The 26286-nt window shown below is 45.5% G+C and overlaps 1 protein-coding gene across 2 annotated transcripts in view; it reads left to right on the top strand.

The window, feature by feature from the left end:
* LOC146789708 (tetratricopeptide repeat protein 21B-like) overlaps positions 1-26286 on the top strand; it is a 576531-nt gene that overhangs the window by 168794 nt on the left and 381451 nt on the right. For both annotated transcript variants that reach the window (XM_085632041.1, XM_085632042.1), the window contains exons 6-7: positions 2325-2482; positions 4091-4175. In XM_085632041.1, the coding sequence (XP_085488167.1) occupies positions 2325-2482; positions 4091-4175 (243 nt within the window). The remainder of the gene's footprint in view (positions 1-2324; positions 2483-4090; positions 4176-26286) is intronic.

The raw sequence follows: 26286 nt of genomic DNA, 5'->3' as shown, positions 1-26286 counted from the left end.
TACCCACACCATTGCCAGACGTAGTACCACGATGTGCACGTTCTACGTCATTGCACTTTGTGACCTTCCTGACATACATTTTTCCCATCTTCCAACAACACTACTCCCTTCCACTCTGTCAATTTTCTGGAGACTATGTACAAACAGAGGTCATAATCCAGTTTACTTCATGAATATTAATCAGGTAGGTCGCTAATTGCAGCTCACTCCGATTGGTTGCAATGACGTTTGTGTTTGTCTTTAAATAAAGTTAAATCTTTTTTTAAATGCAGCTTAAAGGAAATGGGGCTTTTTTTGTGTGTATTTGAAAATTGGTAGTTGCCCATGGACCACTGCCTACTCACTCTCCAACAAACCTTCGTTTGATCATTTACAAAGGGGAAAAGGTCCCGAGGGGACCCCTTACCTTTTGCAAATGGCTTACCAACCCAAACCTGGGAGTCGGTAATACATCACATTCATATGTGTATATTGACTGGGTGTCGGCAACATTCCCGTTCCAAATATCAAGTTGGTATGAATTTGCAAACCTAGTTTACTCTGTATAATTTTGCAGTTAAAATTGGTTAAGTAATAAAAAAAAAAGCTACTCGCTGTTTGCAACCGTCAAAACTTTAGTAGACTTGGCCACAGTTTCTTCAGTTTAACTACCTGTTAGACACAACCAGCCCCATCTAGTGCGCTATGATTCAGAGATAGTATTGACCCGAAAGGGTAAACAGACTCAGCCTTTTTGTGGGGAAATTAAGTTCATGTTGTTGTGTGCTAGGTACCCCAATCTTGAATCCCAGATTTTGCCAAAAAAATGTAGCCTTCTTGTGGGTGCTGTGGGCCAACTTCTCAAACCTCAACAATGACCAAACCCACTGCAACCAAACTCCACCAGTGGTGCCTGTGCTGTACTTCGTTGACAGCAGTGCTTGTTTTGCCGCCAGTTAGAAATAGGAGATTTTCTTCCCTGTGGAGTATTGGAGAGGGAACTATATTTTGAACCCCTGTGGGTATCTCACCACTGTCATTCCTGTGGCTGATGTCTGAATTTCCAAAAGTAAGCAATCAGTAGATGTAACATAAATGTGATATTCCGAATAGTTGCTTCCTCTCCATATACTTTTAACCTGTACCTGTGTGAGAATTGTCAAAGACATGCATACAGACTGGTGTAAAATGCCACCTATAAAGTATTTTGTAGTCTGCCTCCCTGAACTGGGCCTACCTAGTAAAATTATTTGGTCTGCACAATACAATACATCATCAGATTTGGAAACATAATTTATCTCACAACTGTGCAGTATTTAGCACTTTACATATTTGTGAGATTGTATGAGAAATAATTTCTCAAGTGTTGCAAGACCACTGGTAATCCTCTTTCTCAGGTTCAAGTGGGACAACCAGAGTCAAGTCAGTATGTAACGGGAAGTCTCGGCTCCGGTTGGCCAAAACGTGCATGGCCTGGACAAACGACCTAACCGCTCTCTTAAATACATTTTTATTAATCCAGGCACCAGAGTCCCTTTCCTTCCAGGCCTTGAACTGTCTGCTTGTAAGTAATGCTTTGATGTTTTCATTTTCAGACAACCGAGTCAATGGTGAGGGGCAGCTAGCTTATCCGCATCTTGTCCCTATATCATCACTTGCATAGCCGACCCAGTCACAGGAAACGTACAGCTTGTCCGACTTTGGGGCCCATGGTACTTCCCAGAGAGGGCGCTACCACAAAGGACAGATAGATCTCCTATAGTGATATTTTTAAAGATTGTTTTCTATCACTTAATTCTTCAGTATATTGAAATAGCAGTAAGGGTCTTCACTGTTGTTGAATTAGCATCACCTCATAAATGTGGTGCGGGTTAATTTGAATTTCAGTGAATATAACTTATAAGTATTGAGCTATGTCTCCTCTTGCCAATGAATGAAAATAGATCTGAGTTTTCGAAACCTGTTAATTCAAACCATATTACGTCGGCTGAATGCTTTGGTGGTGCCAGATCAATCAGTATTAGGAACTCTCAACTGAGAAATAGATTACATTTTTAGCAGTCTTCAAAAATTGTAAAAGAATAAATATTGGTTCTTTAATAGTTAAAATGGGGTACTGTGATGTTTCCACGGCCTAACCTCGGTTACTTAAAAGTAGGGATCGTGTTATTAAAGTTTGAGAAGTCCTTGATTAGAAATCCATCATTTAAGTCTTCTGTTCCTAGTACTTAGGCACATATTATGAACAACACAAACTAACCTTGACCCTCAAATAGAGTCAACCTCTGTATAACATTGTTAGAAGAACTGAGCAGATAAGATCATCAGATTTATTTTTTTCACAGGTAATATACTTATTCAAGCAGCATATGTTTCAAGCAGCCCTGGATATTATCAACCAGATTATAGTTGGTTTCCCCAGTTTCCTGCCAGCCCTTGTTTTCAAAATGAACCTCTTCTTAGCTCAGCAAAACTGGGATCAAGCACTGGAAACAGCACAAAGGTAGGTCCAGACCCGCATGAACACATTTTACTGTATATTGTTTACCTTTTCCATATCACTCTTGCAATTAACACTACTGCGGCAAGTATATTTGTGTTCCCAAATGGATTCTCCGTTTCTCAACAACTTAACACATCCTTTGCATTGTGCTTCCCGGAAGCATGACAATCTGCCTTGGTTAATGGACCCAAAGGTTTACATCTAACTCACATGGCACTCTTCAACAGCATGGCACACTTCCTTTTGTTGCACTTCAACCAGCCCAATACTCTATCCCGCAAACTAGTAGATGCTTCTCAACAACATAACATCAAATCTTACCTTCAGCTCGCTAGCAAAATGCCATTCAGTTTTGAACTAAACTTCATATTAACATAACCCCACCTTTGTAAGTGTCTCCATGACAATTTGAGACCCAGTAACCTTTTCTTCTCCAACATTTCATAGATTCACATGCTTGATCCAATAATTCTGGGACCAGAGAGACACTGGGCTCCTTTTCACTGCATGTGAATCGGCATATGTTGTGAATACAGCACTGACCTGGGCGACCAATAGTACTACAGACCAGCCGCTCTCCGATTCCCTTCCTCACACCTCAACCGCCCACTGACCCTCCTGCTGGCATCTTCCACCTGCTATGTGCAGTTGCAAAATATTAGTGGATTTGTCTTCAGAATCGAGGAAAACTAGCAGAAAAGAGTCTGGTATTCCTGGGTTCAGCTAAATAGTCCAAATTCCAGGGTCAAAAGTAGTGACTGCTGTTTTTTTGGCCCGGGCATACTGGATGGAGTCAGAGATTCAAGACAAGTAGTCGTCCCGCACCAAAATCCGTTAACCTTGTAATCAGTCAAGACATTCCCTGTTGGTTGGTAGTTTGTTGAATGTATCTAGAGTCAAGCTGTGCAATGCTTTACCTTTTGATCTATTGCATGTCATTACTCTCCATTCATTTAAATACAAATTGAAATTGCATTTTATTAAATTGTGTGGTCCATTTTTTTTTTTACTTATTTGTTGGAGTTCTAACCTATGTTTTTGCTCAAAATCTGTATTGATTTTTTAAAAGAAAGTTAAAAAAAATTACAATATAGTTGCATTTACCTCCATAGACAATTGCATAGTAGCTAACCTATGTTTATTGTATTATTGTTTTCTTTTGTACATGTGCTTTGAAGCTAGACTTGGCCTGCCTTTGTTGAACGTTTACAAATAAAAATAAGATACAAATAAAAAATACGAATGGATATGTGAATAAGAAGGAAGGGACAAACGTGTGAATCTGTTGCTTTGTCATTGAAAAACCCAAAAGGGAATGCAAGCGAAAACCAAAAAATGTGAATAGCGTGAAGCCACAACCAGATAGTACTAGGAGCTAAGAGAAGGGAACGAAGGGGAACTCAAGCAGGCGAATAATGGGAGACAGAGCTTATGTACACTGATGCGCATGTGCACTTTCCCTATAATGTCTTGGTACTGACAGTAGATATCCTATGTGTGGAAGAAGTGGTCCCCTAAGGACATATCAACATCTTTATTGACTCACTAACCATTGTGTAACATTGTCTTGTAAAATCTTTGACTTAGTACACCATGCTTTTTTTTTAGACTCCAGCTTAAGGATGTTCTTAATGTCGATGCCCTCCAGATTCTTACTGTATTTAGTCTGGCCAGGGAAGGAAATATGACCACGGTAAGTTATACTCCGTCATACCTCGGTAGCTGTAAATATTCATACTGTGATCAGAAAATATGTAGTTATCAACATCATAAGTTCTCCACAGTGAAATTGTCTTTCATTTTCAGAAACAGTATCTCTGTCTTTGTACGGTATCTTGGGACATATTTGAGAGTGGACTGATGCAAGTTTTTAAATAAATTTTTGCAAAGGAACTATTCCTATGCGAGACATGTTATTTTGTTTTTGTTGCTTAATTGTTATTTGCAAATCGGCTCTATAAATTATATTTGCGTGAGAACACTTTTCTGAAACCTTCAGAGAAAGAAAAATCAAGCCAGAACTGGAGCCTCATATATTTTGTTTACACATAATGAGAATCACCGGACGCTGTTCACTCAAAAGAATTACTGAGACTGCCCTCCTCCAACATGCTCTCCTGTAACATACCTTGGAGTCACATGGACAATATTTTTCTGCTCCAGAGTAAGGATCTTTGAACATAGAGCTGCATATAAAGGTTTAGGGCCTCATTATGAGTACCTGCGGTTCGACCACCGCCACACTGCGGCACTGCGCGCCACATTACGAGTGTGGAGGTTGGACCGCCACAGGACTGCTGCGGCCGCCGGGGATCAAGGATCCTGCGGTGGTGGTGCAGTGGTCACAGGTAGAAATATGCTGGCGGTGCCGCTGCGGCATCGCTGACCATATTTCAAATTGGCTGTCTTCTACCCTTTTCATGGCGATGAGCCTGCTATGAAAAGGTTGGCGGAGAGGCAGCAGAGGGGCCCTCTTAAACGTCGGGACCCAAGAGGGCATGTAGGGGGGCACATTTTAGTACCCCCCTCGAGTTGCACTCCCAGTTCTTGCACGGTGTGACGTGGCAGGTGGCACTTCTATGAGCCTACTAGACCACCGCTGTAAGACCGCCGAAGGACCGTCCACCAGACCAGAAATAAACTCCTGATCTGGCGGGGGCTGCAACATGGGTTTGGTGGTCCTACAGCGGACTGCGCATTGCACTGTCTGCTGTAGGACCGCCAAACTCGTAATAAGGCCCTTAAATATGACCTAAAATTGTAGATTGAAAGATGCTTAGGTTCACTAAATTTCTTCAGGCATCAACATCTGTTTTTATCAACTTTACTCTTCCCTTTGACTTAATTTACTTCAATAAAAGTTCTCACTGGAGACTAGGACTCACTTTGGGTGTTTTCAAAGGGCTCATTGCAACGTCATGTGGCTAAACTTGTGTCATACTTAGAGGTTTTCTTTTATTAGAAGTGACCTCCAATTATCTTTATTTTGTTTTCCCCAGAGATGGACATTGAGCAGAGTGCAGGAGGGAGGACTTCTGTCTTTGTTATATTGTTTGGGGCAGTCTTCTTCTTTTCTTCTTCTATGTCTAGCAGACGCACCTCCTGGCTGGCACTCTTTTCATTGTTGTCTTCAAGTTCACTCCATTTCCCTTGTACTTGAGTGTCACCTTCTGAAGTCAGATATGTGGCAATAGTAGCAGTGGCCGCCGTCACAGGTAAACGCGGTGGGGCGGGGGAGGGGTTGGAAAAGTCGACAGACGACTGAATAAGTATAATTAAATAAATAACACCTATTCCGTTGTCTGTCAGCTTCCCCCCCGCCTTGCCATGCTTTGCCTCACCGTGTTTACCTGTGCCGGCCGCCGCTGAATAGAATTTGCCTCATCTTGTCCAAATGCAAAGCCTCTTTTTCTCCATTTTGGGGTTTTTATGAGCATCTCCCCATTCCTCACTGACAAACATTACTGCCAAGGTTCTAGCGACCATTTTTGTGAGCCTCCTTTTCTTTTCCTATTTTTCAACTCTGAGGTAGAAGTATAAAAGTATAAAGAAGCTTATTAAGCGCTCAAATGCCATACGGCGTCTTGGCGCTGGAGTGTGTGCGGTCAATGGAAAGAGGGGCAAGTCGCTAATGAATGTTAAACAACAAACTTCAGGACTTTCCTAAAGGAGAAAAGATTCTGTTGAAGTCGCACAGGTAACTTATTCCATAGTTTAATTGCAAAGCTGGCAAATGAGCGACCGCCCCATCTTGCCAGTCTGTATCTGGGGGTGCACATGAGGCCAAGACTGGCCGAACGCAGGTCACGAGGGTGAATGTAGGGCCTGAACCTATCCCTCCCGTTTCTTGCACCACCACCAAACTGTGCCCCGCGCACCAGACAGAGCGCCTTAAACTCAATTCACTGCTGGACCGGAAGCCAGTGTAGTGACCTTCTTCCCTTGGAAGTGGGATGGCCCCTAGGTAGATTTAAAATAACACGAACAGCAGCGTTTTGCAGTGACTGGATCTTACCGACCTGGTGCTTATCAATACCCAGAAACATAGCATTACAATAGTCCAATCTGGACATAAAGAGAGCAGCCATTACCGTCTTCTGCAACGCCTGAGGAATGAAAGGAAAGATTTTTCGCAGCGTTTTAAGCAGAAGAAAACAGGAAGAGGTTAAACTGTTGACCTGGGCTGACATGTTCAGCTTATCGTCAAAAATCACCCCCAAGTTCCTCACCTTAGTAACCGGTAGAGGACACTGCCCGGCCTCAGGTGGCCACCACAGAGTACTCCACAGAGGAGAGCCCCAACCAAATTCTATGACTTCTGTCTTCTCGGTGTTTATCTTGAGGAAGCTCTGGCGCATCCATTCCATAACCTCCTTTAAACAGGCATGAAATCTAGCCGCTGCTAACTCTGGTCTGTCAGATACTGATATCACCAGTTGCGAATCATCAGCATAGGACACAAGAGTAAAGCCATGTTTCCTGACTACTCTGGCCAATGGCCTGACATACACATTGAAAAGGGTAGGGGAGAGGGCTGAGCCTTGTGGGACGCCACAAAGCAGGGTAAAGTTACCTGATTGTAAGCCCGCCCAATTCAGGCTCTGCTTTCTGTCGTCCAGAAACAAGGAAAGGAGGGCCAGGGCCCGCTCAGTAATCCCTACCTCTTTTAGTCGCTGTACCAATACCGCATGGTTCACGGTATCGAAAGCGGCAGACAAGTCAAGGAGGACAAGAATTTCCCTCCCTCCTCCATCAACTGCTGCCCGAATTCCCTCAGCTGCCGTAATAAGGGCCGACTCAGTAGAGTGTTTTGGCCTGAAACCATGCTGGGACCGGTCAAGCAGGCCATGTATGTCTAGGTAGTCAGTTAGACTTATATTTATAGCTCTTTCCATTACTTTAGCTACCAGTGGTAGACCCGAAATAGGTTGGTAGTTTTTAAAATCTGCCGGCTCCAATGAGGCTTTCTTGACAAGAGGCCTGATACTGTCCATCTTCCAGGCAGCGGAATAGGTCCCAGCAGCCAGAACTTGTTTAATCAAGAACGTGAGGGTGGAACCGATCCTTTCAGCCGCCAGATGCATGGTTAGCAGGGGACAGGTATCGGTAGCTGAGCCTGATTTAATAGATTTTAAAATCTCTATTACCACCTCCTTAGACAGGGGACCAAAGGAAGTGAGACTACACAGCAGGTTCTCCTCCTCCACACGGTGTCTGCTGCTTACCTACAGCAGATATTAGATTTGATGAGATGGCCAAGTCGTCATATATTGTCTGCACCTTGTTTTGTAAGAGGACTGACAACTGATCACAAAAAGCCTGATCGGGACTGAACAAATTGGCCTGCTGGGGTTTGGCCAAAAAAGACACAGATTAAAAAAGTTCTTTGGCAGAGTTGCCGGCGTCCAAAATTTTCCGGGTGAAATAAGCTTTTTTTGTAATCAGAATGGCCTGTTTATAGTTATTCAGGGCACCATTATAGGTTGTCTTGCTGACCCTACTATAATCCACTCTCCATTGTCGCTCAAGCCTTCTACACTCTACTTTTAACTTTTTAACCTCTGGTCCATACCAGTGGACGTCTATTAAGTGTAGCAACCTGTAGGGGGCAACACGATTAATTGCTCCCAGGATCCAGTCATTAAACTGAGTTGCTGCCACCTCGTTGTTGCTATCTAATATTGGCGGGGAATGGTCCAGGGCGGCCGTTAGGTCAGCACAAGTTATCTTATTCCATCGCCGACTGTAGAGTCAGTCACTTGCACCTTTGGTAAGGAAATCTGTAATACCTGAGTTTAGAAGTGAACTGTTGTCTTTCTCCCTTCTTTTTCTATGCTTAATATTTGTGCCTATCCTTGTCATGCAAGCCTGATTTTCTGGTTTCAGTGACCAGTGTGGAGTTCCAGCATAATTATCTAGGATGGGTTTACCATATTGTTTTGTTTGCTCAGTATGCTCGGGTTATCCATGACGAACTCTGCTTTGTCACACTTTGATGAATCTGAAACATATTGGAGTCCATTCCCATAGCCATTTGTCTTGTATTTCAGGAATAGATTGGTTATTGCTCCATCTTTCAATTTTCTTTTGACACTCGGAGTGCCTCAAGTTCCCAGTATCTTTTTAACTCAACTTGAAGAACCCTCTTGCTTGCACAAAAGTGAGATCCTAGTGTAAGAAGTTAAGAATTTGTATGGTGGGAGATAATGGACGTCTGTCCCCTACTAATTGGTGGTATTGCAGCTACATTGGCACTTCATAATTACTCCATTTGCTGTTCTTTGTTGTCCTTAATGTCTTTGCTTTACCTTGTTTCCTCCTTCATTCTCCATACTGCTTGCTTGGACCTGTGATAACCCATTATAAACAATATTGGGTCTGACCCCGGAGAGCAGTGAATCACACTTTTTTTCTGATTCCTGGGGGTTATTAATACTTTTCAAAAAAACTTTTCAAAAAAACCTCCCAGTACAGTTCCGGTTAACAATCCATGAACTGATTAATCGTTACTGCTCAACTTAAAAAAGATTTGTCAATAACCACATCAAATACACATCCCACCCTGGTTAAAATTAATGTGTATACATAACTCAAAATATGAAAGAATTTAGAAAAAATGCGTGAAAAGGCTAGAAAGCACCTCACGTGCGCCACCCACATGGCTGCTGGATGGGACTCGACAGTATGCCCATGTTATCGGTCACTTCTAGCCACAACAAAAAAGTAAATAAAGCAAGAGAGGTGTGTGTGAGAATTCTGTAGAGGTGGAAAGTCAAACAACATAATTAAGTGTGTGACAGATAACACTGAAATTCTGTAGCTCTGTGTTTGCTCAACCCCAACGTGCAAAGAGAATACGGTTCTCAAGTTAAAAATGAGGTATCGCTCACATACAGCACGTCCTTTATTAATTGTTGTGAGCGTCCTCAGTTTAAAAAGCAGGCATGTCACTGGCCACTTTTAACTGCAAAAGGCCATCCTGTTTCGTCACCGTACACTGTTGGCAACTTCGTCAGGGCTGTTGGGGAATCAATCTTCACCTCAGTCCATTATCCACACCCAGACTGTGGTTATTTACAAAATTAAAAAAACTGGAACGAACAAACTCTATATACAAAGGGAGTGAAACACCCCTTTATCCCCACCTTACGTTTACCTAATGGCTGCTTATGTCCAGCGTACCAGCAACCACCATCATTAAAAACATGCGCCAACTGGTCGCGTTCCACCTTGCAGACCCCAAGTGTCAGTCCCTGTCTGAAATTCACATACAACATAACTTATTCAAAGGGGGTTCATTTACCAGCGCATAGTCACATTACATATATCCTCTCCTTCTCCTATTGCGCAGTGCCCATTAATGCTCACAGGTCCCTAACAGGTTTCCAACTTGACACTACCGGCTTACTCTCCTGTCAGTTTCAAAGATTGACTTTGTTTTTGCCGCGTTATTTTGGCGGCTCCTGACCGTTATCGCGCTCCAGTATTGTTCAAATGCCCATTGGTACTCATGAGTCCCTGACCTGTCTCCAATTTAAAATCACTGACTTGCTATGCTGTCAGTTTCAGATACTGACTTAGCATTTGCAGCGTTCTGTGGGCAGTTTCTGATAGTTATCATGCTGCAAGTAAATAGCTAACACTTCAGAACCCCTAACACTGCCGCTCTCATAAAGCATTCAAAACCAGTGCTTCTACCACCTATACCCTCACGGAACCCCCTTACCACGCTACAGAGTTTACTCTGCGTTCTCTCTTCCAGCACGAACGCTCGATCGTGGCGCTGCTATAGTTTTAATGCAGCCCTGCCTCACGTGCTGCATAATCAGGACCAGCCAACCCATGTGAATTCGGCGGCCATCTAGGAATGGAGCACTTTCATATCTCTATTGCTCCTCTCCCCATTTCAACCAGCTTCAGACCCTTTTTCCACAAGTCTTGCTGATAATGTTACAATCCAGAATTCACATACAGTGTATAGAAACCCACTATATTCATCAATGATAAAGGCTTCCAAAAGGAACTATTCAACAACCGTTTTGACAAGGGAATTTCTTCAAATGAGAAATTTTCAACAGCTTTTAAGAAAGGGAGCAACATCTCGACCTAGATGGTATGCCCGGTTTGACTGAATACAAAATATAGGGTAATGACTGCCTTAAAGATGCCACACAAGGTCAGAGACCTATTCTGTTCCGTTCAATGGAATCGTTTGAACCATGCCAATCCACTGGCAAGGTAAAAATCCATTTAGCCTCTTTCCTAGCCAGGATTTCTCTTCCACAACACGTTCCAACACTGTCCATCTCAGAGCCCTGAGATCATGTTTAGATTCACGGAAATGTTGGACGAGGCGTGTGGTTAACTTTCCTGACTTCAGGGTGCTCAAATGCTTTTGTATGCGCACTTTAACTTTTCGAGTTGTAACGCCTATGTAATGCAACCCACAAACACACGTAATCCTATAGATAACATGTGTGGTGTTGCAATTACTAACCCTGTTGAGGTAGCATGTTTTCCCACTAACAAGTTGGACACTTTTTGTTGCTTCAGTAAGCCCACATACTGAACATCCCTCACAACAGTAATGACCTGTGGGTAAGTTTGATTCTCTTTTCTTGTCCAGGGCATGAATGGACTAATTTATCCTTCAAATTCGGAGCCCTTCAGAAGGCAAATCTAGGAGGTGGCCTTTTCTTTCCCCCCAGTATCCAACAAGGACCAATGTTTCCATATCATATGTCTAATTTGAGTAGTCAGGGGATCAAAGGTTGTAACTACCGGTATACACTGGACTTTTTGTTTGTCCACTCTTTATAATAACGCATCACGGGGTGTATTCAGGGCACGCTTACGGGCCCTTTTGATCACATTATTAGGGTACCCTCTGTTTTTCAATTTCACGACTAGGTCATCAGATTGCTCCATGAATGATCCAGTCGAGGAGCGGTTCCTCCGGTATCTCAAAAATTGCCCCACTGGCAAATTATCACAGAGGGCTCTGGGATGAAAAGACCGGTAATGTAACAGAGTTCCAGTCAGTGGGTTTCTGGTGCACAGTTGTCACCAGTCCATTGTTTTCAGCTACGATGTCAACATCCAAATGTACAGCAGTATCTTTGCTTATACTCCAAGTGAACCGCAGGCACTCATCTTGTGCATTGAGCCAAGAAAGAAATTCCAAGAGCTTGTCCTCTGATCTAGTCCATATACAGAGGACATCTCTGAACCTCCTGCAGAGAGTAATATTCTCCCTGAAGGGGTTCGAGAAGTGGTGTACCACGTTCTCCTCTAACTGGCCCACATAAATGCAGGCCAGACTCTGCGCAAACGTGGCACCCATTGAAGTTCCTGACACTTGGAGATATATCTGGTCCTTGTACGCAAATACATTTCTAGTTAGAACAAGCGCTATCATTGTAATACGAAAGTTTGAGGTACATCGTAGAACCATTCCAGTGCCCCAAGAGCACGCACTGCTACCACCAGCGTGGCATCCTGGGGGATACTGGTGTATAAAGGCGAAGAGGATCCTGGATCAAGGAGGTAATGCTGCCATCATCCTCCTTGATCTGTGCCGCCTTCGATACTGTAAACCATAACATCTTGATTTGCAGACTAAGAGATCTGGGAGTGTCCGGTATAGTTCTCCACTGGTTGCAATCTTTTTTGACCGAACGATCATTTAGGGTCTTTGAAGGAGAGACAGTTTCCAGCCAGATGACGTTGCACTGTGGAGTTCCTCCGGGCTCTTCCCTGAGCCCCACATTGTTTAATGTCTACATGAGGCCGCTGGCGGATGTTGTCCATCCATTTGGCATAAAAATGGTCACCTACGCAGATGACACTCAGTGGTGGCGTTAAACCACCTTGAGCGATCACCCAGCGCTCTAGGTTGTTGCCTAGAAGAGATTGCCAGATGGATGGACCACTCATGCCTTAAGCTTAATGGGGACAAAACGGAGCTTATGCTTTTGGGTAATGCCCCCGTATTTGACTCCGCTTTGCTGTGGCCCAACTGCCTTGGGCCCATGCCAGCTTCTAAAGAGCAAATTAGGAGTCTGGGAATATGGCTGGACCGCTCTCTCACTTTTAGCCATCAAGCGGTAAAACTTTCTGCCTCCTGCTTTGGCATACTTAGAATGCTTCGAAAGGTCCTTCCTCTCCTACCTTTTCAAGCCAGAAGGATCATGGTCCAGGCGCTTATTCTTTCTCGCCTCGATTATGGCAATGCTCTTTATCTGGGTGCCCTGCATTCAACCATCAATAGGCTCCAGATTGTTCAAAACTGTGCTGCTCGCCTCCTTTTATAGATCCCGCGGTGGCAGTCGGCAAAACCTGCCATTAAGACATAACACTGGCGCCGATCAAAGAGAGGATTCAGTTTAAAGCCATGTGTCTTGCCCAGAAAGCTTTCTGGAAGACTGGCCTTCCGATTATTCATTCTCTAATCACTCCTTACCAACCGAGAAGGGTTCTCCGATCCACCACCGCCTTCCTCTCTATTCCACCCAGAATAAAGAGAGCTAGAAGTCGTGGACGGTCCTTCACGTATAACGCATCAATCCTTTGGAATACTCTCCCTATTTCTCTTCGACAGGAATCCAACCTGCTTGTCTTCCGAAGGCTCTTAAAAACTTGGCTCTATAAAAACTGGCACTAATTTGCATCCTACTGGTCTGGCTGTGTTGTCCGTAGTGCTGGGAGGCCTCAGGGTAGCCATCACGCTTTATAAATACAATTTCATTTCATTTCATAAAGACTCCATGTCTATTGTAACCACCAATTATGTAGATGGATTGTATTCCACCGCCTTCAGGATATTCATTACATTGGTGGTATCCTGCACAAATGATGGTTGGGGGATCACGTATTCCCTGAGAAAGAAGTCAGCAAATTGGGACAAGGGCTCCAATAATGATTGAATCCCCGATACGCTCGGGCGGCCTGGTGGAGGGCGCTGGGCTTTATGTAACTTCGGCAGAATACATAACGCCGGCATTCTAGGTCTCACATTAACAATAAAGTCTGCCTTCTTATGGGTTATCCATTTCTTTTACCTAGCGTCCGCCACCAGGGTTCCAATAGTCTCTTGGAGTTGAGGCGTGGGGTCACGTGCCAGTAGTTGGTATGAACCTCCAGAAGCCTCAAGACTTTTTTCATAATCCTGTGTATTTAGGACTACCAAAGCACTGCCTTTGTTGGCTTGTTTTATTGTTATCTGTTTGTTATCCTGCAGTGACTTGACCGCCAACCAGTCAGTTCTATTTATATTGCATGGATGAGTTGTTTTGTGCAGCTCCTCCAATGTACTGAAAGACACATTGCTCGAACACAGCAACCTCTGGGCCAACAGCTGAATTAGGTGGGCAAAAGCGTGAAGGGGGATGTAAATTGGTGGAAAATATTGACGGTGCTTGAACCTCTTTATTTTCAAAGAATTTACGAATCTTAATCCTTCTCATCAGTTCAAACAACTCGACTTTACATTTAAAGGTGTCATGCTTGGGTGTAGGGACAAACCCCAATCCTTTGTTCAATTCTTTGGATTCCTCAACAGATAGTGGATAGTCAGAAGGATTCACTACAATGTCCCCAGTCTGTGTTAAGGCAGTAGCCCCCCCCCTTGTCCATTGTTCACAAGGTTGACTGCTGTGGTGTCCTGCCTCTGCCGCGTGTTATCCAGGGAGAGTATGCCCTCCATGTTTGTTGCTGTTGGTTGGCCCTACCCCTGCCTCTTCCCCTTTGTATGCTTCCTCACCTGTTGCTTATCTGGCCTTGGCCTAAAAAAGATCTTTAAAGCGCCCCTAGATCCTCACCTGCTGTGTTCTGTGATGTAAATCTAACCCTATTCTAGTTTGATGTTGAAGGCTGCTCACCCAAGTCCTCCTCCCCACTGCTTGTATTGTCGAAAGTCCAATTATAAGGAGTTCTCCTTGCCTGTCTACGCCCCCCTCTCGGGAATCTCTGCACCTGTTGCTGTTCTGGCGCCTGGTAATACTTATCATCAAAATACGGAAAAGCCCACTCATGCGAGAATCATTCTAGATTTCTTTTAAGACCTTTGATTTTTCAGATTTACCATGTATGTTGTGATCTGCCTAATCACTTTGTATACGATCCAGTTGCTCTTTAGCATCAGTGATTGTTGTCACCCTTGATTGCTTCCTCTAGATCAAAAATCTTTCAACAGCGCCTCACTGAGCCTCTTAGCAGTGTTAATGATTAAAATAACCAATCACAAGTGCACTTATTGGCTATATAGCTCCAGTCCACTCGGAACGGTTTGTCTTCAAGGAAGATTTTAGGTTCTATACTCAGGAGCAGGCTTGGTGGTGCTGCACCTGCCCGAAGGTATTCTGTCATCAACGCCCCATGGAGGGCTACCCGAACCTGGCGCTTCCTAGTGTTAGTTAATTTTTCCCACCCTTCCCTAGCTGTTGCAGTACTAGCTAGTGGTGTCTCTGGAAATAATGAGGGACCGGACAATATAACATGCAGCAGAGGCAGGACACCACTGCAGTCACCTTGTGAACAATGGACAAGGGGGAGGGCGTACTGCCCTAACGCAGACTGGGGACAATGTAGTGAATCTTTCTGACTATCCACTATCTGTTGAGGAATCTAAAGTATTGTACAAAGGATTGGGGTTTGTCCCTACACCCAAGCATGACCCCTTTAAATGTAAAGTCGAGTTGTTTTAACTGATGAGACGGATTAAGTTTAGTAAGTTCTTTGAAAATCAAGAGGTTAAAGTACCGTCAATATTTTCCACCAATTTAAATTGCCCGTCACACTTTTGCCCCCCTAATTCAGCTGTTGGCCCAGAGGTTGCTGTGTTCGAGCAACGTGTCTTTCAGGACATTGAGGCATTGGAAGAGATGCACAAAAGAATTCATCCATGCAATATGAATAGAACTGACTGGTTGGCGGTCAAGTCACTGCAGGATAAACCGATAATAAAACAAGCCAACAAGGTGCGGTGGTAGTCCTAAATACACAGGATTATGAAAAAGAAGTCTTGAGGCTTCTGGAGGCTCGTACCAACTACCAATCACTGGCACATGACCCCACACCTCAACTCCAAGAAAGTATTGGGACCCTGGTGGCGGACGCTAGGGAAAGAAATAGATAACCCATAAGGAGGCAGACTCTCTTGTTAATGTGAGACCTAGAATGCCGGCCTTTTATATTCAGCCGAAGATACATAAAGCCCAGCGCCCTCCACCAGGTCTCCCAATCGTATCGGTGATTCAATCAATATTGGAGCTCTTGTACCAATTTGCGGACTTCTACTTTCTCAGGGAATCTGTGATCACCCAACCATCATTTGTGCAGGATACCACCGATGTATTGAATATCCTGAAGGCGATGGAATACAATCCATCTAGACAATTGCTGGTTACAATAGACATTGAGTCTTTATACACCAGTATCCCACAGGATGCCGCGCTGGTGGCAGCAGCGCCTGCTCTTGGGGCATTGGAATGGTTTTACGATGTACCTCAAACTTTCGTATTACAATGCATAGAGCTTGCTCGAACTAGAAATTTCTTTGCATACAAGGACCAGATAAGATATATCTTCAAGTGTCAGGAACTTCAATGGGTGCCACGTTCGCGCAGAGTCTGTCCTGCATTTATGTGGGCCAGTTCGAGGAGAACACCACGTCTCGAACCCCTTCAGGGAGAATATTACTCTCTGGAGGAGGTTCATAGACAATGTCCTCTGTATATGGACTGGATCAGAGGACAGGCTCTTGGAATTTCTTTCTTTGCTCAATGCACAAGATGAGTGCCTGCGGTTCACTTGGAGTATAAGCAAAGACACTGCTGTACATTTGGATGTTGACATCGTAGCTGAAAACAATGGACTGGTGACAACTGTGCACCAGAAACCCACTGACCGGAATTCTGTTACATTACCGGTCTTTTCATCCCAGAGCCCTCCGTGATAATTTGCCAGTGGGCAATTTTTGAGATACTGGAGGAACTGCTCCTCGAGTGGATCATTCATGGAGCAATCTGATGACCTAGTCGTGAACTTGAAAAACGGAGGGTACCCTAATAATGTGATCAAAAGGGCCCATAAGCGCTCCCTGAATACACCCCGTGAAGCGTTATTAGAAAGAGTGGACTAACAAAAAGACCAGTGTTTACAGGTAGTTACAACCTTTGATCCCCTGACTACTCAAATTAGACAGGTGGTACGGAAGCATTGGTCCTTGTTGGATACTGGGGGGAAGAAAATGCCACCTCCTAGATTTGCCTTCAGGAGGGCTCCAAATTTGAAGGATAAATTAGTCCATACACGCCCTGGACAAGAAAAGAGAGCATCAAACTTACCCACAGGTCATTACCGTTGTGGGGGATGTTCGGTATGTGGGCTTACTTTAGCAACAAAAAGTGTCCAACTTGTTAGTGGGAAAACATGGTACCTCAAGTTTAGTAATTGCAACACCACACATCTATAGGATTACGTGTGTTTGTGGGTTGCATTACATAGGCCTTACAATTCCGCAAGTTAAAGTGCGCATACAAGAGCATTTGAGCACCCTGAAGTCAGGAAAGTTAACCACACGCCTTGTCCAACATTTCTGTTAATCTAAACATCATCTCAGGGATCTGAGATGGACAGTGGTGGAACGTGTTGTGGGAGAGAAATACAATTTAGATGATATCCTGGCTGGGAAAGAGGCAAAATGGATTTTTACCGAGGGTGGATTGGCATGGTTCAAACTATTCCATTGAATGGAATAGAATAGGTCTCTGACCTTGTGAGGCATCTTTAAGGCAGTCATTACCCTATGTTTTGTATACAGTCAAACCAGGCATACCATCTAGGTCGTGATGTTGCTCCCTCTCTAAAAAGCTGTTGAAAAATTCTCATTTGAAAAAACTGCCTTGACAAAACGGTTGTTGAATAGTTCCTTTTGGAAGCCTTTATTATTGATGAATATAGTGGGTTTCTATACACTGTATGTGAATTCTCAATTGTAACATTATCAGCAAGACTGGGGGGGGGGAGGGTCTGAAGCTGGTTGAAATGGGGAGAGGAGCAATAGAGATACGAAAGTGCTCCGTTCCATGATGGCTGCCGCATTCACAGGGGTTGGCTGGTCACGATTATTCAGCATGTGATGCCTGGCGCCATTGAAACTATAGCAGCGCCACGATCGGGCGTCCGTGCTGGAAGAGAGAACGCAGAGTAAACTCCGTAGCGCGGTAACGGGGTTCCGTGAGGGTACAGAAGGTAGAAGCGCTGGTTTTGAATGCTTTATTAGGGCGGCAGTCTTAGGGGTTCTGAAGTGTTGGCTATTTACTGGCAGCGTGATAACTAGCAGGAACTGCCCAGCAAACGCTGCAAATGCTAAGTCAGTATCTGAAACTGACAGCATAGCAAGTCGGTGATTTTAAATTGGAGACCGATCCGGGACTCATGTGCACCAATGGGCATTTGAACAATACTGGAGCGCGATAATTGTCAGGAGCCGCCAAGATGACGCGGCAAAAACAAAGTCAATCTTTGAAACTGACAGGAGAGTAAGCAGGTAGTGTTAAGTTGGAAACCGGTTAGGGACCTGTGAGCATTAATGGGCACTGAGCAATAGGAGAAGGAGAGGATATATGTAATGTGACTTTGCGATGGTAAATGAACCCCCTTTGAATAAGTTATGTTGTATGTAAATTTCAGACGGGGATTGACACTTGTGGTCTGCATGGTGGAACGCGACCAGTTGGCGCATGTTCTTTTAATGATAGTCATTGCTGGTACGATGGACATAAGCAGCTATTAGTTAAATGTAAGGTGGGGATAAAGGGGCGTTTCACTCCCATTGTATATAGAGTTTGCTCATGATCTATATGTTCCTTCCACTTTTTATTTTTGTCAATAACCACAGACTGGGTGTGGATAATGGACTGAGGTGAAGATTGATTCCCCAACAGCCCTGATGAAGTTGCGAAGAGTGCATGGCAACGTAACATGTTGGCCTTTTGCAGTTAAAAGTGGCCAGTGACATGCCTGCTTTTTAAACTGAGGACGCTCACAACAATTAATAAAGGACGTGCTGTTTGTGAGTGATACCTCATTTTTAACTTGAGAACCGTATTCTCTTTGCACGGTTGGGGTTGAGCAAATACAGAGAGCTACAGAATTTCAGTGTCGTCTGTCACACACTTATTTATGTTGCTTGACTTTCCACCTCTCACACACACCTCTCTTGCTTTATTTACTTTTTTGTTGTGGCTAGAAAGTGACCGATGACGATAACGTGGGCATACTAGCGAGTACCATCCAGCAGCCCTGTGGGTTTGCGCACGTGAGGTGCTTTCTAGCCTTTTCACACATTTTCTCTAAATTCTGAAAAAAAAGTGTGATTCACTGCTCTCTGGGGTCAGACCCAATATTGTTTATAATTGAGTGGGAGCTGTCTGACTCCTTGTTCCCCCTATTGCTCCCATTGTGAATGTGACCCGTGATAACCCATGCCAGGATGTTTAGGCTCTCCTAAATGAGGGCTTGCCTTCTACAACTCTGTCCCAGGTAGTTTGTCTTGGGATCATTCACTCAGAGCATGGTGATTTGTTTTCCTAGATTTGTCTTTATTGACTTGACCTATGTTGGTACCCTATTTTAGTTACATTGCAGGACCCCCAGAATGCTATGGGCTTGGCATAGTGTGGCCTGGAGGTGGTTCTCCTTTGTTACTGCCCCCTAATGCATTCCCATCTCCACTTTGTGGGGTTGTGCAGTTGTCAAGGGTTTCAGAGACACTATCTGAAGCAATTGTTGGCCCATCACTCTTAGTAAGTAAGTAGGTAAATAGTTTATAAAGCCCACAAATGCCAAGGCGTCTTGGCGCTGGGAGGGGCGAGGAAACAAGTGAACGATCAGGTGAAAGCTTAATTCCTGTAAGGGGGAATAGCCAGATCTTAAGCATTTTCCTAAACGGGGGTCTAGAAGATTGTAGCCTAATGATGACCGGTAATTCATTCTAGAGCTTAGATGCTTGATAGGAAAGGCTTCTACCTACCAATCTAGCCTTTTGTATTCTGGGGACCTGGACTAGACCTTTATTGGCAGATCTAAGATTACGCCGTGGGGAGTGCCAGTGAAACAGTTTCTGTAGGTCTAATGAATTCAATGCGCTGCTTGACCGGGAGCCAATGCAGTTCCCTAATGCTGCTGGCAATATGGTGGTATTTAGAAAAATCTAGCAGCATTCGCGCTGCAACATTTTGGAGGGATTGAAGTTTTGACAGTTGGCGTTTGTTTATCACCAAGAAATGTGCATTGCAGTAGTCGATTCGTGGGAGAATTAGTGAGACTACAACAGATTTTCTGAGGTCAAGGGGAATAAACTGCAAGATTTTGCGCAAGGTTTTTAGTAGGAAAAAGCAAGATGCCAAGTAATTGATCTGTCCTGCAGAGTGTAGTTGGTCATCAAACAGGAAACCTAAGTTCCTGGCTTATACCGTGTGGATCGGGCAGTAGCCTGCTTCTGTCGGCAACCAGGGTTGATTCTAGATCGTGGCCCATTCCCAAACTCCATGACCTCCATTATGCCTGTGCTTGATTGGAGGTAATTCTATGCATCCACCCCATAATGTGCTTCAGGCAGCTGTAGAATCTCCTGGCCATAGTTTCCACACACGAAGAAATAGACATGACAATCGGAGTATCGCCGGCATACGATACCAGGCAGAAACCATGACCCCTAGTCAGCTTGGCCAGAGGTGTAACATAGATGTTGAATCAAGTTGGCAACAGTGCTGTGCCTTGGGGAACTCCGCAGGGGTGGGAGAACCTCTCCGATTTAAAATGGTCCCAACACACCCTCTGTTCCCTCGCAGTGAGGAACGAGGTAAGAAGGGTTAGGGCCGCCACTTTGATTCCTATTGCCTTCAACTGCTACATTATTACCAGGTGGTTAACAGTATCAAATGCGGCTGATAGGTCAAGTAGGACCAAAATGGCTCTTCCTCCCCTATCCAGCTGTCTGCATATTTCCTCTGTGGCCATGATCGGAGTTGACTCGGTGGAGTGCCGTGGTCTGAAGCCATGTTGGGTGGATTCCAGAAGGTCATTGGCACCAAGATATCCAGTTAGATCTTGGTTAATTGATTTTTCTAGAATTTTGACCACAAATGGTAAGCAGGATATAGGCCGATAGGTTTTAACCTCGGAAGGGTCCAGAGATGGTATCTTTAAGATCGGTCTAATACAGGCTTTCTTCCGAGAGGACGGAAAGATTCCTGACCCGACTTAATTGTTCAAAAGTGGGGCTAGTTGAATACTAATCTTATCTGAAGCCAGATGTATTATAGCGGGGGACAAGGGTCTGTCGGTGACCCAGATTTTGAGGATAGGAGCAGATCACTTACTTTGTCCACTGATAAGGGTGTGAAACTGGTCAATTGGCAGGCAATGGTATCCGAGGTAGAGTCCAGAGTTGATTGTAAAAGTGGTTTAATAGAAGCAGGGACCTGTCCTGCAAGTTCGTCGTAGACCGTTTGCACTTTGGTCTGAAAGAAATTGGCCACCTTATCGCAGAGACCTTGATCTGGTACAAATTGATTCTCCTGATTCAGTTTGGACAAAGTGGTGACAGTCTTAAAAAGCTCTCTCGAAGAGTTTTTAGCCACCTCGATTTTGCCTGTAAAGTATTTCATTTTAGAGTTTTTAATGGCTTCCTATTATTCAGCTAGTGCAAGTTTGCAGGTAAGTTTACCCTGCTCTCTGTAGTCCACCCTCCACGTCCGCTCTAAGCGGCCACACTTAGATTTTATAAGTTTAAGATCTGAGTTATACCAGGGGGCTGGAGCTTTATTTCTCCGTTGTTTGCTTTTTCTTTCTGGGGCCACCCGATTTATAGCTGATCTAATCGAGCCAACAAAGTTATCGGCGTCCTTGTTGTCGTCTGGCTCTAACAAGTGTGGACTTTTGTGAACCGTCTCTGCTAAATTGTCTTTATTGATTTTATGCCATGGTCTGAATTTGGCAGGGGGTAAGTTCTTAGACTGCGACATATAACCCTCCAAATGGGTGAGTTTGAAGAGAATAGCTTTGTGGTCTGTCCATGTTAGGGGTAGTACTTTGTCCACTATAATATTAGAATTGTTGGTGAACTTACCATCAAGAATATGATGGGCCTTATTTGTTGGCTGTGAAACTAATTGTGTGAGACCAAAGCCTGCCAAACTGTCTAATAGAGTGGAGGTGTCTCCATTCTTATCACATTCTAGATGAAAATTTAAATCCCCCAGTATCGTAAGTGCAGGGAATCCAGACCGGATTCCATGAAGGTCTGTATACCTTGAGTGAACAGATTTTGGCTCTGGCCCAATATAGAAGTAGACCGGGGAAGGATAAGGTGTTAGAAATTTTAATGTTAAAGGTCGTAGCTTCTGCACCTGGCAGCTGAGTAGCCTCAAAGGTGGCTTTAAAGATAGACCGATAAATGATTGCTAAGCCACGCCCCTTTTGCCCTTACCTGTCTACATTGGCCAATACATATCCTAGTAGTAAATATATAACCCAGTCTGGTTCGGCCGTTTCATTTGCCCAGGTTTCCGTTAGGAAAAGCATATCCAGGTTTAACGTCTGCAACATACGTTCAAACTCGTATTCGTACTATCACTAATCTAGTGTTAAGCAAAATGGCATTTAGCGAGCTCCCAACCGGTTCATAGTAATAATTTTTCTGATGGATACATCTGCCAGTGGATTCCACACCTTGTGAATATCCCCTGCGCCAGCAAGATTCGGAAACTTTTGTAGCAGTCCACGCCGATGAGGTCGAAGACGACATCACAGAGACACGGCTCCGCTCGCGACTCCGCAGACATCACCGGATCCATAAGAAGACCTCGTCGGCGTGATGACGTCCATTCCCTTTTTTCCGCGCTGTCGACGCTAACGGTTTTCGGGACTCTCTCTGTAGCTTTAGTTGGATACTTTTTTTTCTGCTGGTATCTCTCTCTTTCTTCTTGTCTGCAGCTGAAGATGTTGACAAAGAAGTCCGTGTTTAAGCCTTGCAGGGAGTGCGGTAAGCACATGTCGATAACGGATCCGCAAGAGGACTGTGTATGGTGCCTTTTATCGGACCATGATGTTGAAGGATGTTCTTGCTGTCGCAAGATGAGCACAAAGGCTCGGAAGGAGAAGGAGGCCAAATTATTCATCGCCAGGATGAAAAAAGAGAAGAGAGGTCGGAGAAGATCAAGATCGAGGTCGAAGTCGACGTCGGGGCATGCTTCCAAGTCCAAGAAACATAAGAAAAAGAAGAGGCATGGATCTGGACATCGCTCGGACAGAGATGCGGCTCCAAGATCGACCTCACCTTCTCGACGTCGTAAGGACTTTGTATCTCCTGCCCCTGTTTCTGTTCCTCCTGTTGGCCTGACATCGCCTGCTGCTTCTCCGGAGCATTCTCCATCTCCGGCTCCATCTCCGGCGCCAGCTTCGTCTCCGGTTCCAATTGAACATCTTCCAGCTCCGGACGAGTCTTCGACTCCGCAGATTCCACCGTCGGCGCCGATCGGCCCGAGTCCGGTGATGCCTCAGCCTGAGCCATATCCTTCATTTCCAGGCCCAGGTCAAGATCCGACGCATTATTTGAATGCGATGTATGGGGTCTTTTCCAGAGCCTTGTGCCCCTTCGGGTCCCATGGGTCCTATGGCTTTCAGCTTGGGAGTTCCTCAAGCTTACCCTCAGGCTCCATTCATGCCATTTTTTCCGGTGACGCGGTCTTGGCATTTACCGGCGCCGAGGACATCGACGCCGCTTCCATCTTCACCGGCGACGACTCTGCCTCATTTGACGCTGGCTGCTCCTTTGGAACCGCGCTCGACGCCGGCGCCGTCTGATTCGGTTACGGCGCCACCGACTCCTGCTGTGAGAATCCGATCAAGGAGGGAGGCTCAAAGGGTACTGGAGGAACAGGGGTACCAGATGGAAGAAGTGGAAGAAGGTGAGCTGATGGAATCAGACGATCTCTTTGAGGAATTGAAGGAGGCTAGTGGCCTGGACTTGTCACCTGGATGGGATATTACTTCTCCTGCTCCTTCAAAGGATGTGGCTCCCTATCACTCTGTTATTAAAAAGGCGGCTGAGCTTCTGGATCTGCAGTTACCATCTGCAGAGTTTAAACCAAACATCCTTACAGAGGTTCTAGACTCTCCCTCCTCTGTATCGGAGCCCTTGCTTCCTTTTAATGACGCCATTATTGAACCGGTAATGGAAGTATGGCGTAAGCCCTTCTGTGCTCCTGCGGTCTCTAAGGAGACCCAGACTTTCTGACCTCCCATCCTTCTCCGGAGAGTCTGGTGGGGCAGGCTGCCTGTTCCAAAAGATCTTCAGGTGGTTTTCCCCAAGTCCTGAGTGACAGGGATGCAAAGAAATTAGACCATTCAGCCAAGAAGGTCTTCTCTTCTGCCAGTATGGCTTTAAAATCGACAAATGCCACCTGTCTTTTGGGCCGATATATCCATGCTCTTATGGATTCAGCAAAACAACTGGCCCCAAAACTGTCAGAGGAAGATAGACTGAACTTTAATGAGGTACTGTCGGACACCCAGGCGGCTGCACGTCCAGTAATCCAAAGCGGCTTGGATAGCACTGATTCTGTCGCAGGATTATGGGCTCTTCTGTTGCCACAAGGAGTGCGTGGCTCAAGTCATCCGAGTTCTCCCCTGATGTGCAGGCAACGCTCCTGGACTTCCCTTTTGACGGCTCTGGTCTTTTTGGTAAGAAAGCGGATGCTGCACTCGAAAGATTTAAAGAGAGCAAAGCCATGGCCAAATCTTTGGGTCTGCAAACTCAGCCTAGGGGTCGTTCAGGAGGTACAGGGGCTTTGAAAGGTCATCCTTTCGTACTTACAGGCAGCCCCAGCAGCAACAGCAGCAGAACACTCTTTATAAGAGCTGCAGAGTCCGAGGTCGTGCTTGAGGTCGACAGCTCTCCCCCTCCTCCTCCTCCTCCTCCTCCTCCTCTTCCTCAGTCCCTCCCACCAACGCAAAGCAGCCCTAGATCCACCATTCTGGATCATGCTGGTCCTGAGGGGGCTGGCGTACCCATTTTCTACAAGATTGGGAATCGGTTACTACAGACATTTGGGTTCTAGATCTTGTAGAAAATAGGTACGTCCTTCCCTTTCAGGAATTTCCTCCAAATTACCCTCCTTGCCAAGGTGCTTGTTTGAAGGACCATCTTCTTCTTCTCCAGGAGGAAGTCCTAACGTTGCTAAAGAAAGGTGCGATAGAGGTGGTTCCGGAGCAGGAAAGGGGTCAGGGATGCTACTCCCGGTATTTCCTGATTCCAAAGAAGGATGGCAGGCTGCGTCCAATCCTGGACCTCAGGATCTTGAATCTTTTTCTAAAGCAAGAGAAGTTCAAGATGTTCACCCTTGCGCAGGTTCTTCAAGCGCTGCATGAGGAAGACAGGATGGTGTCGATCGACTTGCAGGATGCGTATTTCCATATCCCTATCCTAAAGTCGCACAGGAAGTATCTCCGGTTTACGGTAGGGTCGCAACATTATCAGTTTGCGGTCCTTCCGTTTGGTCTTGCTACTGCGCCTCGAGTCTTCACCAAGGTGATGGCAGTGGTGACAGCCCATCTCAGAAGGTCGGGGATTCAAGTTTTCCCCTATCTGGATGACTGGCTGATCAAAGCAGAGTCGCCAGAGAGGGTGCGTCGTCATCTGCAGGATACAACTCAGCTGTTGTACAAGTTGGGTTTCTCGATAAACATGCCTAAATCTCACCTGGTGCCCTCTCAGCGTAACCTGTTCATAGGGGCGGTACTGGACACTACTGTGTGTCGAGCATTCCCACCTCCGCAAAGGATTCTCGACATTCAGGAAATTATTCCCTTGTTTTACAATGGAGCGGTCGTTCCGGTCCTGAAGGTCCTCCGTCTGCTCGGTCTGTTCGCCTCCTGCATTCTGTTGGTCAACCATGCACGCTGGCACATGAGGGCACTCCAGTGGTGCCTCCGCAGGCAGTGGTATCAGCACAAGGGAGATCTCAGGGAGTCTGTGAGGATCTTCAGAGAAGCTGCAGCGGATCTGTCTCTGTGGAGTGTGGAGGGCAACCTGTCTCCAGGAAAGCCCTTTCATCTACCTCCATTGGTGGCCACAGTGTTAACGGATGCATCCACTTTAGGGTGGGGTGCGCATCTGGGGGATCTGGAGATCAAGGATCATTGGTCTCCGGAGGAAAGGTTGCTTCACATCAACCTTCTGGAATTGCGGGCGATACGTTTGGCGCTCAAGGCCTTCCTCCCCTCCCTTCGCGGTCAGTCGGTTCAAGTCCTGACTGACAACACTACCGTGATGTGGTATGTCAACAAGCAGGGAGGAGTGGGGTCGCATTGTATCCGCAGAAGGCTCTGCGTCTCTGGTCCTGGCCTCAGGACCATCAGATTTGTCTGATGGCAAATCATCTGGCCGGAGTTCTGAACGTGCGTGCAGACAGTCTCAGTCGGCAGTTCTCCGTCGACCACGAGTGGAGGCTCCATCCGGAGGTGGTTCGTCACGTCTTTCGGACGTGGGGAACTCCTCGGGTGGATTTGTTTGCCACTCACGAGAACGCTCACTGCCCGTCATTCTGCAGTCTCCAGTATCCGTTGCAGGGAGCTTTGGGGGACGCGTTTCAGTTGAGATGGGACTCGCATCTCCTTTACGCATTTCCTCCCATACCCTTGATTCCTCGGGTTCTGAGGAAGATACGCCAAGACCGGGCCCAAGTCATATTGATCGCCCCGGATTGGCCAAGAAGGGTGTGGTATACAGATCTTCT

The sequence above is a fragment of the Triturus cristatus genome, chromosome 10 (genome assembly GCF_964204655.1).
Source record: "Triturus cristatus chromosome 10, aTriCri1.1, whole genome shotgun sequence".
NCBI classification, from domain to species: domain Eukaryota; kingdom Metazoa; phylum Chordata; class Amphibia; order Caudata; family Salamandridae; genus Triturus; species Triturus cristatus.
The sequence above is the reverse complement of the archived record's forward strand: the minus strand, read 5'-3'. Positions and strand labels throughout refer to the sequence as shown.